The 11,862-nt window shown below is 40.4% G+C and overlaps 1 protein-coding gene and 1 long non-coding RNA gene across 5 annotated transcripts in view; one reads left to right on the top strand and one right to left on the bottom strand.

Annotated features, from left to right (window-relative positions):
• Positions 1-381: 381 nt before the first annotated feature.
• Positions 382-11,862, top strand: part of LOC148139777 (uncharacterized) — a 36,548-nt gene continuing 25,067 nt past the window's right edge. The window contains exon 1 of the long non-coding RNA XR_015753458.1: positions 382-509. This is a non-coding gene — a long non-coding RNA (uncharacterized LOC148139777). The remainder of the gene's footprint in view (positions 510-11,862) is intronic.
• The window catches only part of iffo2b (intermediate filament family orphan 2b), a 42,410-nt gene continuing 37,559 nt past the window's right edge, over positions 7,012-11,862 (bottom strand). For all 4 annotated transcript variants that reach the window (XM_043675835.2, XM_043675836.2, XM_043675837.2 and 1 more), the window contains one exon: positions 7,012-10,987. In XM_043675835.2, the coding sequence (XP_043531770.2) occupies positions 10,882-10,987 (106 nt within the window). In that variant the 3' untranslated portion in view covers positions 7,012-10,881. The remainder of the gene's footprint in view (positions 10,988-11,862) is intronic.

Below are 11,862 nucleotides of genomic sequence, written 5' to 3'. Positions count from 1 at the left end.
ACCCAAATCCCTCTGCAAAACAACATTTCACAGAATATTGCAAACTATTTTTTTCTTTTCTTCCTATCAAGCAAACCACATTATATTTTGTCCCTTTTAGTACATTTACCAGCTTCTTTGCCCACTCAACTATCCTTATCCCTTTGCTGTTTCCTGTTCTTCTTGCAGTTTACTTTCCCTTCTACCTTTGTAACATGAGCAAATGTTGTTACATTATATAATATTCGGTCACATCATTTAAGCTAATAGCATACTGTCAGATATATATATCTAAAATCTCAGTATTGATACTTGCAGCATCCAATTAGTAACAGCCTGCCAACCCAAACAATGTTTATTCTTGCTTTCTGTCCTTATTAATCTTCCACCCTTGTTAATATAGTGCCACCAACGACACAAGACTTCATCTTGTACAAGCTTATTGAATGCTCATTAAAGAACTGGAATGCAAAACCTGCCAGTACACCAGCCCCATCACCTCCATCCAGAGCCCCAAACAGGCCTTCCAGGTGAGTCAGGGGTTCATCCGTCTCTCTTCCAACCCAGTTTACTCCATCAGGTGCTCCTGATGTGGTCTTCTCTACATAGACTCATGGTCATAGAGATGTACAGCACGGAAACAGACCCTTCGGACCAACTTGACCCATGTCGACCAGATATCCCAATCCAATCTAGTCCCATCTGCCAGCATATGGCCCATACCCCTCCAAATCCTTCCTATTCACATACCCATCCAAATGCCTTTTAAATATTGCAATTGTACCAGCCTCCACCACTGGCAGCTCATTCCATACACATACTACCCTCTCGTGAAAATGTTGCCCCTTAGGTCTCTTTTATATTTTTCTCCTCTTACCCTAAACCTATGCCCTCTAGTTCTGGACTCCCCCACCCAGGGAAAAGCCTTTGTCTATTTATCCTATACATGCCCCTCATAATTTTGTAAACCTCTATAAGGTCACCCCTCAGCTTCCGACGCTCCAGGGAAAACAGCCCTTGCCTATTCAACCTCTCCCTATAGCTCAAATCCTCCAATCCTAGCAACATCCCTGTAAATCTTTTCTGAACCCTTCCAAATTTCACAACATCTTTCCAATAGGAAGGAGACCAGAATTGTACGCAATATTCCAACAGTGGCCTAACCAATGTCCTGTACAGGCGCAACATGACCTCCCAACTCCTGTACTCAATACTCTGACCAATAAAGGAAAGCTTACCAAACACCTTTTTCACTATCCTATCTACCTGCGACTCTACTTTCAAGGAGCTATGAACCTGGACTCCAAGGTCTCTTTGTTCAGTAGCACTCCCTAGGATCTTACCATTAAATGTACAAGTCCTGCTAAGATTTGCTTTCCCAAAATGCAGCACCTCACATTTATCTAAATTAAACTCCATCTGCCACTTTTACATCAGGGAGACCAAATGTAAACTTAGGGAATGGTTCACCGAGCATCTTAGCCAGGCCTGCAGGGGCTAACTGGACCTCCCAGTTACCACCCATTTTAATTCCCCTTCCCACTCCCTTTCCAACATGACCATCCTTGGCCTCCTCCATTGCCACAATGAACCAAACCGCAAATCAGAGGAACACCACTTCATCTCCCGTCTGGGCAGCCTCCAGCCCTGAGGACTCAACACAGAGTTCTCCAATTTCAAATAACCTCCCTTTCTCGACCCTGCCCCATCTTTCCATTCTTCCCGGCCACCTACCAGATTAATTCCTCCCATTGGTCAATCAGGTTGTACCCTCTCCCTGTCTTCACCTATCCCCACTTCACTACCCTGCCCCCCCACCCCTTTATCTGCAGCTCCCCCTATACCCACCCCAAGTCCTTAAAAAGAGTTACACCCGAAATGACGACTTCTCCATCTCCTGATACTGTGTTCTTCCAGCCTTTTGCTTGTCTACTACGAACCAAAAGCACACATCCAATGATTCTACTTTGTCCATCATAGAAATGGTTTTCTTTGTTTCTCTCTCTTAATAAAGCCAAGGATCAAGTATGCTTAATAAAACCAAGAACCCTGGATGCTAGAAATCTGAAACACATTTCTAGAGAAACTCTGCTTTCTCTGCACGCATGCTGCAGAATCTGCGAAATCAACATTTCAGGTCTAGTGATCCTTCATCTGATGATGGGCACTGGACCTGAAATGTTGACTGTTTACCCCACACATGCTGCCAGATCTGCTGAGTTTTCTCCAGCAATTTGCTTGTTTCAATATGCTTTAGTAGGTTTCTCAACTTATTCTGCCATCTTCAAAAAGTGTATAATTCAATTTAATTTACCTCTCAATCTCCTGATCAAAATATATCACTTCGCATTTGTCTGTTAAAATTAATCTGCCATTTTTCTCCCCAGGATGGTACGAATGTGGAATGAGCTGCCAGAGGATGTGGTGGAGGCTGGTACAATTGCAACATTTAAGAGGCACTTGGATGGGTATATGAATAAGAAGGGTTTGGAGGGAAATGGGCCAGGTGCTGGCAGATGGGACAAGATTGGGTTGGGATATTTGGTTGGCATGGACGGGTTGGACCGAAGGGTCTGTTTCTATGCTGTACATCTCTATGACTCTTTGTCTATTGAAGACTATAATGATCTTCATTATTTGCAAATTTTCACATCATTTTCTAACTGCAAGCTTTGAAATTGTGCCCTGTATACCCCCCAAGTTAAATCATTAACACACATGAGAATTGTAGTCCTAACAATGATCTGGAGGAATATCACTGTATACTTCTCCATTGTGAATAACAAATCAAATCATTATGTGCTTTCTGTATAGCACATTTTGAATCCATAACCATCACCACTTTTCTAATCACATGGACTTTAATTATGTTTACAAATTTATTGTGTGTCAAACTCCTTTTTGAAAGTCCATATCCCCAGCTACCTTGTTTCAAAATTTCAAAAGAACACAAGTCAAACGACTTGCCTTGAATAAATTTAAACTTGACTCATTAGTTAACCTGTACTAATTAATTTGATGCGATCAGACAGTTGAGGGATATTGATAAAGTAATTTCACAATGACAGAAATGGCAAACTTATTCACTTCGATACATTTTGGCCTCGGAGGTGGTGATGGTGCTGCATACTTACACTAGACCAATACTGAGTTAACAGAATTTGAGTCAGAGTCTTTCTAGATGGATCAACTGAAACAGAATGCTTGCCTTTGCTCATTCCTGCATTTGTAGAGTCATAGAGCTGTACAGCACGGAAATAGACCCTTCAGTCCAACTCATCCATGTCAACCAGATATCCTAAATTAATCTAGTCCTATTTGCCAGCATTTGGCCCATATATCTCTAAACCCTTCCTATTCTTATACTGATCCAGATGCCTTTCAAATGTTGTCATTGAATCAGCATTCACCACTTCCTCTGGCAGCTCATTCCATACATGCACTGCCCTCTGCATGAAAAAGTTGCCCCTGAGGTTCCTTCTAAATCTTACCCCTCAACTTAAACTCTTCCTGTCTAGTTTTGGAGTCCCCTACTCTGTGGAAAAGACTTGGCTATTCACCCTATCTCTGCCTCACGATTTTATGAACCGCTATGAAGTTATTCCTTTGCCTCTGATGCTCCATGGAAAATAGTTCCAAACCATTCAGCCACTCCCTAAAGCTCAAACACTCTAATCTGCCAACATCCTTGGAAATCTTTTCTGAACCCTTTCAAGTTTCACAATGTCTTTCCTATGGCAGGGAGACCAGAATTGCAGGCAGCATTCCAAGAGGCCTAATCAATGATTTGTACAATCGCAACATGACATCCCAACTCCTATATTCAATGCACTGACCAATAAAGGCAAGCATACCAAACACCTCTTCACTATTTTATCTACCTGCGACTCCACTTTTAAGGAAGTGTGAACCTGCACTCCAAGGTCTTTTTCATTCAGCAACACTCCCCAGGACCTTACCATTAAGTGTATATGTCCTGTCCTGATTTGCCTCGCCAAAATGCAGCACTTCACATTTATCTAAATTAAACTCCATCTGGCACACCTCGACCCATCATATCAAGGAGGAGAAAGTGAGGTCTGCAGACGCTGGAGATCAAAGCTGAAACTTTATTGCTGGAACAGCACAGCAGGTCAGGCAGCATCTAGGGAACAGAAGATTCGACGTTTCGGGCACATGCCCTTCTTCAGGAATGAGCAGAGAGTGTTCAGCAGGAGAAGATAAAAGGTAGGGAGGAGCGACTTGGAGGAGGGGCGTTGGAAATGTGATAGGTGGAAAGAGGTCAAGGTGAGGGTGATAGGTCGGAGTAGGGTGGAGGCGGAGAGGTCAAGAAGAAGACTGCAGGTCAGGAAGGCGGTGCCGGGCTGGAGGGATTCGGCTGAGACAAGGTGGGGGGAGGGGGGATGAAGAAACTGGTGAAGTCCAAGTTCATCCCCTGTGGTTGGAGGGTTCCCAGTCGGAGGATAAGACGCTCCTCCTCCGACCGTCGCGTTGTTGTGGTTTGGCGGTGGATGAGTCCAATGACCTGCATATCCTCGGTGGAGTGGGAGGGGGAGTTGAAATGCTGTGCTACAGGGTGATTGGGTTGGTTCGTCCGGGTGGCCCAGAGGTGCTCTCTGAATCGCTCCGCAAGTAGGCGGCCTGTCTCCCCAATATAGAGGAGGCCACACCGGCTGCAGCGGATGCAGTAGATAATGTGGGTGGAGGTGCAGGTGAATCTGTGGCGGATATGGAAGTTTCCTTTGGGGCCTTGGAGAGAAGTGAGGGGGGAGGTGTGGGCGCAAGTGTTGCACCTCCTGCGGTTGCAAGGGAAGGTGCCGGGAGTGGAGGTTGGGTTGGTGGGGGGTATGGATCTGACAAGGGAGTCGCGGAGGGAGTGGTCTCTACGGAAAGCTGATAGAGGAGGGGAGGGAAATATATCCTTGGTGGTGGGGTCCGTTTGGAGGTGGCGGAAGTGACGGCGGATGATGCGCTGTACATGGAGATTGGTGGGGTGGTAGGTGAGGACCAGTGGGGTTCTGTCCTGGTGGCGGTTGGAGGGGCGGGGCTCAAGGGCGGAGGAGCGGGAAGTGGAGGAGATGCGGTGGAGGGCATCGTCGATCACGTCGGGGGGGAAATTGCGGTCCTTGAAGAAGGAGGCCGTCTGTGTTGTGCGTATTTTGAACTGGTCCTCCTGTGAGCAGATCCGGCGGAGACGAAGGAATTGGGAGAATGGGATGGCGTTTTTACAGGAGGCGGGGTGGGAGGAGGTGTAGTCCAGGTAGCTGTGGGAGTCGGTCGGTTTGTAGTAGATGTCCGTGTTGATTCGGTCGTCTGAGATAGAAACAGAAAGGTCTAGGAAGGGGAGGGAGGAGTCCTTGTACTCTGAGGTAACTTTGGCTCTTCATTACACCACCATTTTGGCGTCCTCTGTAACCTACAAACTATATCTAAATTAATGACTGTTGCACAGACTAGCCTACTTCCTAGAATATACATTAAGGTCTAATTATGATTACAGTGATTAAGAGGAGCAATGAGGGTGGAGAAAGTCCAGAATGAGGGACAATACCTTTAAAATTGAAGTTGGTCTTTCAAGGGAAAACAAGTAAACAAGATAAGAGATCTAGAACATAGCCTCCCCAAAAAGCTTATCTTAGCAGTCGAGAGAAGGGTAGGAAGGAGGAAAGCAAATATCAGAATTAAATTGATTTCAGTCATTTTGGTGGGTAAAGATGTTAAAAATATAATACCAAACACTGATAACTGGAATAACGACAGATCAGCACAATCTAACAATGGCATAGCAAGCTTGGAGGGGCTGACAGTTCTCTTCCCATTCCTACAAATGGTTCAGTACGGTTTCTTTCTGCCGACTAAATGTAATTCAAGAAACTAAAAAAAAAACTTCTGTTTTGTGCAACAATAGACTCTAAATAGGGATTGGATTTTCAAAGGGAGTTCATAGAACATAGAAAAATACAGCACAGTACAGGCCCTTTGGCCCTCGATGTTGCGCCGATCCAAGCCCACCTAACCTACACTAGCCCACTATCCTCCATATGCCTATATGATTTGTCTGTTGCTACCAGTTTTCACTTTGTTTCTTAACTTACTTGTTTTTCCTTATTACATCTTGCTAAATGTAATTTTCTTTCAGAATAGGAAGTGCATTCTCAATACTTGGCATCTATATTTTGTGTCAGTAAATAGATGACTCTTCAGCCTCTGCATAGAGCAAGAACTCAAATCATTGAGGGAATTCAGATGAGAGTTGGTTGACTTGCATGGGCAAATTAACAACACTGGATAATTTCACCAATATCTACATTAATGCAGTTTAAGTCTCATTTGTTCCAGTTAGTATTTTTATTCCTCTTTATGAAAACCATTGGTTTTAATGAGCATGAGAGTTGAGAAATGCTAAAATTTCAGATTTCCATTGACCTCAGATTCCTAATCATGGCTAGGATTTTTATAAAAAGTAGTAATAAAACCTTCCAGCGCGAATACTACTCTAAATTGGAATTGAAGCAAGGTTCTCCACATTGAGGTTTAAAATCACCAATGCATGAAGAAGTCAATTGCAAATGACAAATGCATCAATTACTATTTCAAATGTTGGGCATTACTATGCTAACAGAATATTGATCAAAACTGAATTCTGCTTGGGATCATGCAGTGCCAATGTCTGAAGAAAAGCTCCCAGAGGATGTCGATTTTTTCTACCCCCTTTTGATGCAATTTCACTTTTTTTTGAATGTAACTTGCCAATTCTGAAACAATTTATAAGCAATACCAGATGCAATCTATTCAGTTCAAGAACAATTTAACAGCAGCGGCTTCAAAAGAAAACTTAAGATGCCGCCGCAGAAATGAAGTCAATGAAAGATAGACCTCAGAATGCTGTAACGCAAGGGCAGGCATAATCTAACAGTGTCAAACTGTGAAGGGCGATTGTAATCGTACACCAGAAATTGCACACATGGGAGATGCTACTTTTCCCACATGATAGTCTGATAATAGAAAACTGCAGCATCTGCAAACGCGAGGTAAATTAATCATCCGCTTTATTGTGACCTTTTGCATTTTAATTTCATACAAGGTATTATCTGAATAAATTGACAATTTTGCACCTTTGATAACCCTTTATGGGACTCCATGATGCTGACAAGCAAGTCAGTGTCCCATTCACACTTTTGAATAAGTTAAAATCACATCCACATTTGCCGTATACGTTGGGATTAAATATAAAAATGGATGATGTCAAGTTAATGAATTAGAAAACTCTAAATTACCATTTATACATCGCCACATGGTGGCGACAGTCGCGAGAATTAGCTCATGTTATTGATATTTCAGTTCTTGCTCAATAACTAATTTAATCGTTACTCTGTCGGTACAGATATTTGAAGGGAAGTAAAACTGAAACATTAGTATCTATTAAGTGACAAGAAAACAGCAATCCCCTTCCGTATGAACTCCTACAAACAAGCTTTGAACAGCCCTGCTAATGAGGAAACAAAGTTCGCGTGGTAATCTATTTAATAGCCAATATAAAGCCATCCTTGCCAGGGTACGAAGTTTAAAGAAAAAGAATGGCAAACCAGGGGATGCCAATTGTAGTCATTAAACAGTAGAAGGGGATACAAATTGCACAAGTCAAATCATTAAACATGCAACAGTCCCAAGTCTTTGATTAACAGCACAGACCATAACCACCAAAGCAACAATTAGAGTGAATGGAGTTTATTTTCGAAGTTTTCTGAGAACAAGTATGTGTCATCCTCACCGAGATTTAATACCAAATCAGCACTGCACAATCTGCGCCCCATCAAATAACCATTCTAGCAAGTACACTCAACATTTTCCAGTTCTAGGGCTTAATGTTAAGCTAATTTACTTCAATAATATTCATTTAAATAACCTATTCCAACTATTTACAACATCAAAATGAACAATACGTTCACATTGCCAAATCTAACTCCACAAGAGGGAAAAGAAGTCCCATAAAGTGGACGTTTTCAGGAAGGAACAGGAGTGAGGTTCACAACATGCCAGCTGAACATTGAAACTCAAGTCAAAACCATTCAATTGCTTTGGACCAGGTTTACAGTTTAGATCCTAGGTCTATTCACAGGTAGCTCAGTAAATGGCTCACTCTTTTAAAGAGATGAATCCCTTACAATAATGGCAAACTAGGATGATAAACATAACTTATAGTGTTTTGTCACAATCAACCAGTGGATGAAGGCTTGACTATGAAAACTTTCATAAGTAATCTAATCTAATCTAATCTAATTGGTTATGTTGACAAATTCAGAAAAAAAATGCAAAAAGGCCGGGAAGGTATGAATGAAGGAGATGAAATGTTTCAAAATGATTCCATTCATATACTGAAATGAATTAAGAATTTAAGTAACTTGCTCTTATTATGCAGAAATAGTAATATTTAAAAGTCAAGGAGTAAGTACTTCTGTTCAGTTTGCCAAATCACAATCCATTCTTGGGAAAAAAAAACAATACAGCTGTTTGATTTACTTACAGGAATATCTGTGCAATACCTTAGTGTAATTACTTTAGTTTTAGAGTATGAAAGTCTTTCTCCAGATCTCTTCAGTTTTACTTGATACATCAAATGTAAATACTTGCACAACAAAAAGGGTAAATTTAATAATTCTAGCTACCACAACACTTAATACAAGGAACAGGCTTGATGGACCAAATTATAACATCCGTTTTTACAAATTTTAGTCAGTGCCAAGATGAGGGATTTAAAATTTTTTAATTTTTGCATGAGCATTGCCATTATTCCTTGGGAAACTGCAAAACTAAAGTTCTTTCTGCTGAGCCAGACAAATTTTCCCTTTACTTGCAGGTTCCTCCAATTGGAGCATTAGCTGTTGCATTAGTGTCATTTTTACCCTATTAAAACCACCATTTATTATGGCCTGAGATACTCAATCATGACATTTGAAGCAGAATGTTCAGGTGACAGGACAGTATACCACTCAGTCCTATACAAATACATATTGTCATTAAAACAATTTTGAGAGAGTGGAAGTTTTCAGTTATTTGAAAGATGCAACCATGTTAAGTTTGTGGGATTGTATAGCTTTCAACAGACAAGTACTTGATTATGTATAAAAATAGAATCTACATTCCCAGAACTTCACCCACTGAAATTGTTTAACCGGACTGCTAATAATGTGAAGATGGTACATTACCACAAAAACTAAGGCAAAAAATAATCAGAGGCTGAGTTATCAAGCTGCTGAAATAATCCAGATGAACACCAGCTTAAAATTAGCTGGGATGAAGCTTACAAAATTGATATGCTAAAGAATGAGAAAATATATAATTGTCAGACTAGAAGGTGGAGGGCACTTAAAAATCAATTGTGCACAATTATTTTGAACGTTAAGAACACCAGTTTTGAGTCAACATTTCCAAACCAGTGCATTACTGATGGTGACTTTCTACACTATGGTCAGACTTTAACACTGACAATATGGAAGGCCCATTATTTTAATATGGATACATCACAGGGATTGTATGCAGTCTCAAACAATCAAATAAAAATTGAATTCATACATGCTAAACTAATAAAGGGCAAAAGACTGCAAACAACATTTTTTGTACCAAGCCACACCATTTGTGGACGGAATAGGAGTGCTGTGACTGGAATATCCTGCTTGAGACACAAAAGCTTATAAGCTCAGGTGTCTGTGGTGTTACCTGGTCTGGATCTTTCACATCCAGAAGTACTATCACTGAAGCAACATTCCGTATGAAGTTGCAGCTGGTTAATTTATTAGAATACTTCTAAAAATTATTGTATTTCATAAATAACATTTCCTTTTGATCAGGACTTTGAGGTATGCTTTGTTTTAAAATTATTTGCAGAAGGATTCTAAGGATTATAATTGATGTTATATGCAAAATTTACATAACAGAAGCACCAAAGTCCATTATTCATAGTCAGCGAATCATTCACTCCCATGTATTTCCATTCTGCACAACCTCTAGGCAGACTCCATCTAGATTCTTTCTAGGGTCACTGTGTAGACATTAAGCTCAACAATTCAGAAAAAAGGTAAAAGTCAAGATGGTCCTGATCAATTATGGTTGTCCAAAGTTTATGTTTTGTGTAAGTAATGGTTTAGCGATTGGAAAATCCAGTTTTCAAATTATAAATGTAATCCAACTTTTCAGAAATGAAGAGCATCCTACGTGGATTTTAGAATAACTTACACCCACATACGACACTGGCAGTATTAAAGATATTGAATACAGCCCAGTGAAATAATGATTCTGTACAGGTCACAATAATCCAGCCCTACAGCAACTTCAGTTTAGAGAATGAAATCAATCAAGTTTTACGTTCATAACTTTCAGTGCAGAATGAATACACCATGCCAAACAGCTCAAACTGTTTCAGCGATTGCTTATTTACTTACAGCAGTTTAATCAGATTCAAATTGTTTACATTAAAGACCTGTAGAAACCCAGAATGGCCAGTGATCCCATCAAATAAATAACATGAACACACTTAGTAAATAAACCATTCTATTATCCCATTTTATAATCATTAACAGCTACCATACATATTTCAGAAGATATAATTTTTGTTTCTCTTTCAAAGATGCTGCAGTGTTAGTCTCCTCCAGGGAGGTGAAGGCTCTTGATTTGTAAGGCAAGCTGCTTGCATAGTAGTCAACATCATGGTGGGTTTCTGCACCAGGTGAAAAATCCTCAATGTTTTGACAATTTCATCTGATGGTACTGTTCTGTACAACACCAATGCTGAGGGCTTGACAATATGTACATGAACAAAGCCCTCTGGCACCCTAGAAAAAATAGGGTTAAAGGCAATTGCTTTAGGTACAGGCAGATTGAGTCCATTTTATAGGTATCAGTTCATCAGCTCACAGAACTATCACCTTCACCATCTCGCTCAAATTCATCAGTGATTTCATCTGTGTTCCCTGAGTCACTACTTGCTGCAGAACTGAATGATGGAGATTTTCTGTTGGGTTGGGAAGAGGAGCAGGGGAAGAAATAGGGAAGAGAAACAGAAATTTCAAATTAAGTCAACTCAACAAAATTGGGCAATAATGAGATCATAGTCTTAAAGCACAAAAGAGGCCACTTGTCCCAGCATTTGAAAAAACTAGAACCTACTCCTGTGCAATTTCCACCCCGCCTCCCCTGCCCGTTCAAATATAATCCAATTTCCTTTTGAGAGCTTCTACTGAATCAGCTTCCACTAGCTACTCAGACAAAACATTCAGAATTTCTAATGGTGATTCATGCACAATTTGACGAAACAGTACAGTAGTTGAAGACAGATGCCACGAATTGCAAGTCTGTAGAATTTGTTTTGGTTGATTTATGTTGCGGTGCTCCTTAGATCCCACAAACACTATCATAATTTCCCTCATTATTTTTAGTTGCTTGAACAATTTAAACAGTGGAATCTCATTTTTGGGTGGTTAAATTTATAATATAACCAAAAATATAATTTTTTTTCTCAAAAAAAAAGTTATTGAACTCCAAACATTAACTGTTTGGAGATACAGATACAAATGTTGGCAGGCCTATGTCTTTTTTTTTTTACCCCTAAGACTTTGTATTTTCAGATCTCTAGCATCTGCAATGCTTTGCTTCAGCACCCCCCCCCCCCGCCCTTTCTTGTGCTTTTTCTCCCTGAATCCAATTTTCTGTCTATTCTTCTTTATGTACTTGATAGAATTAATTCTTTCTATTCCTCAGCTGTTCTTTGTTTTGTACATCTCTTTGATTCTTGAATGTCATTGTTTATAAGTGATTTTGCTCTTGCAAAATATTCACACTGGCTTACACGTTAAAACACCACTTGGTACAGCTCTAAAAACAGACACA

This window comes from Chiloscyllium plagiosum, unplaced genomic scaffold (genome assembly GCF_037043375.1).
Source record: "Chiloscyllium plagiosum isolate Xiang-an unplaced genomic scaffold, Cpla_swu_hap1 HiC_scaffold_37, whole genome shotgun sequence".
Lineage (NCBI taxonomy): Eukaryota > Metazoa > Chordata > Chondrichthyes > Orectolobiformes > Hemiscylliidae > Chiloscyllium > Chiloscyllium plagiosum.
Note: the sequence above shows the minus strand (reverse complement) of the source record. Positions and strands in the feature narration are given on the sequence as shown.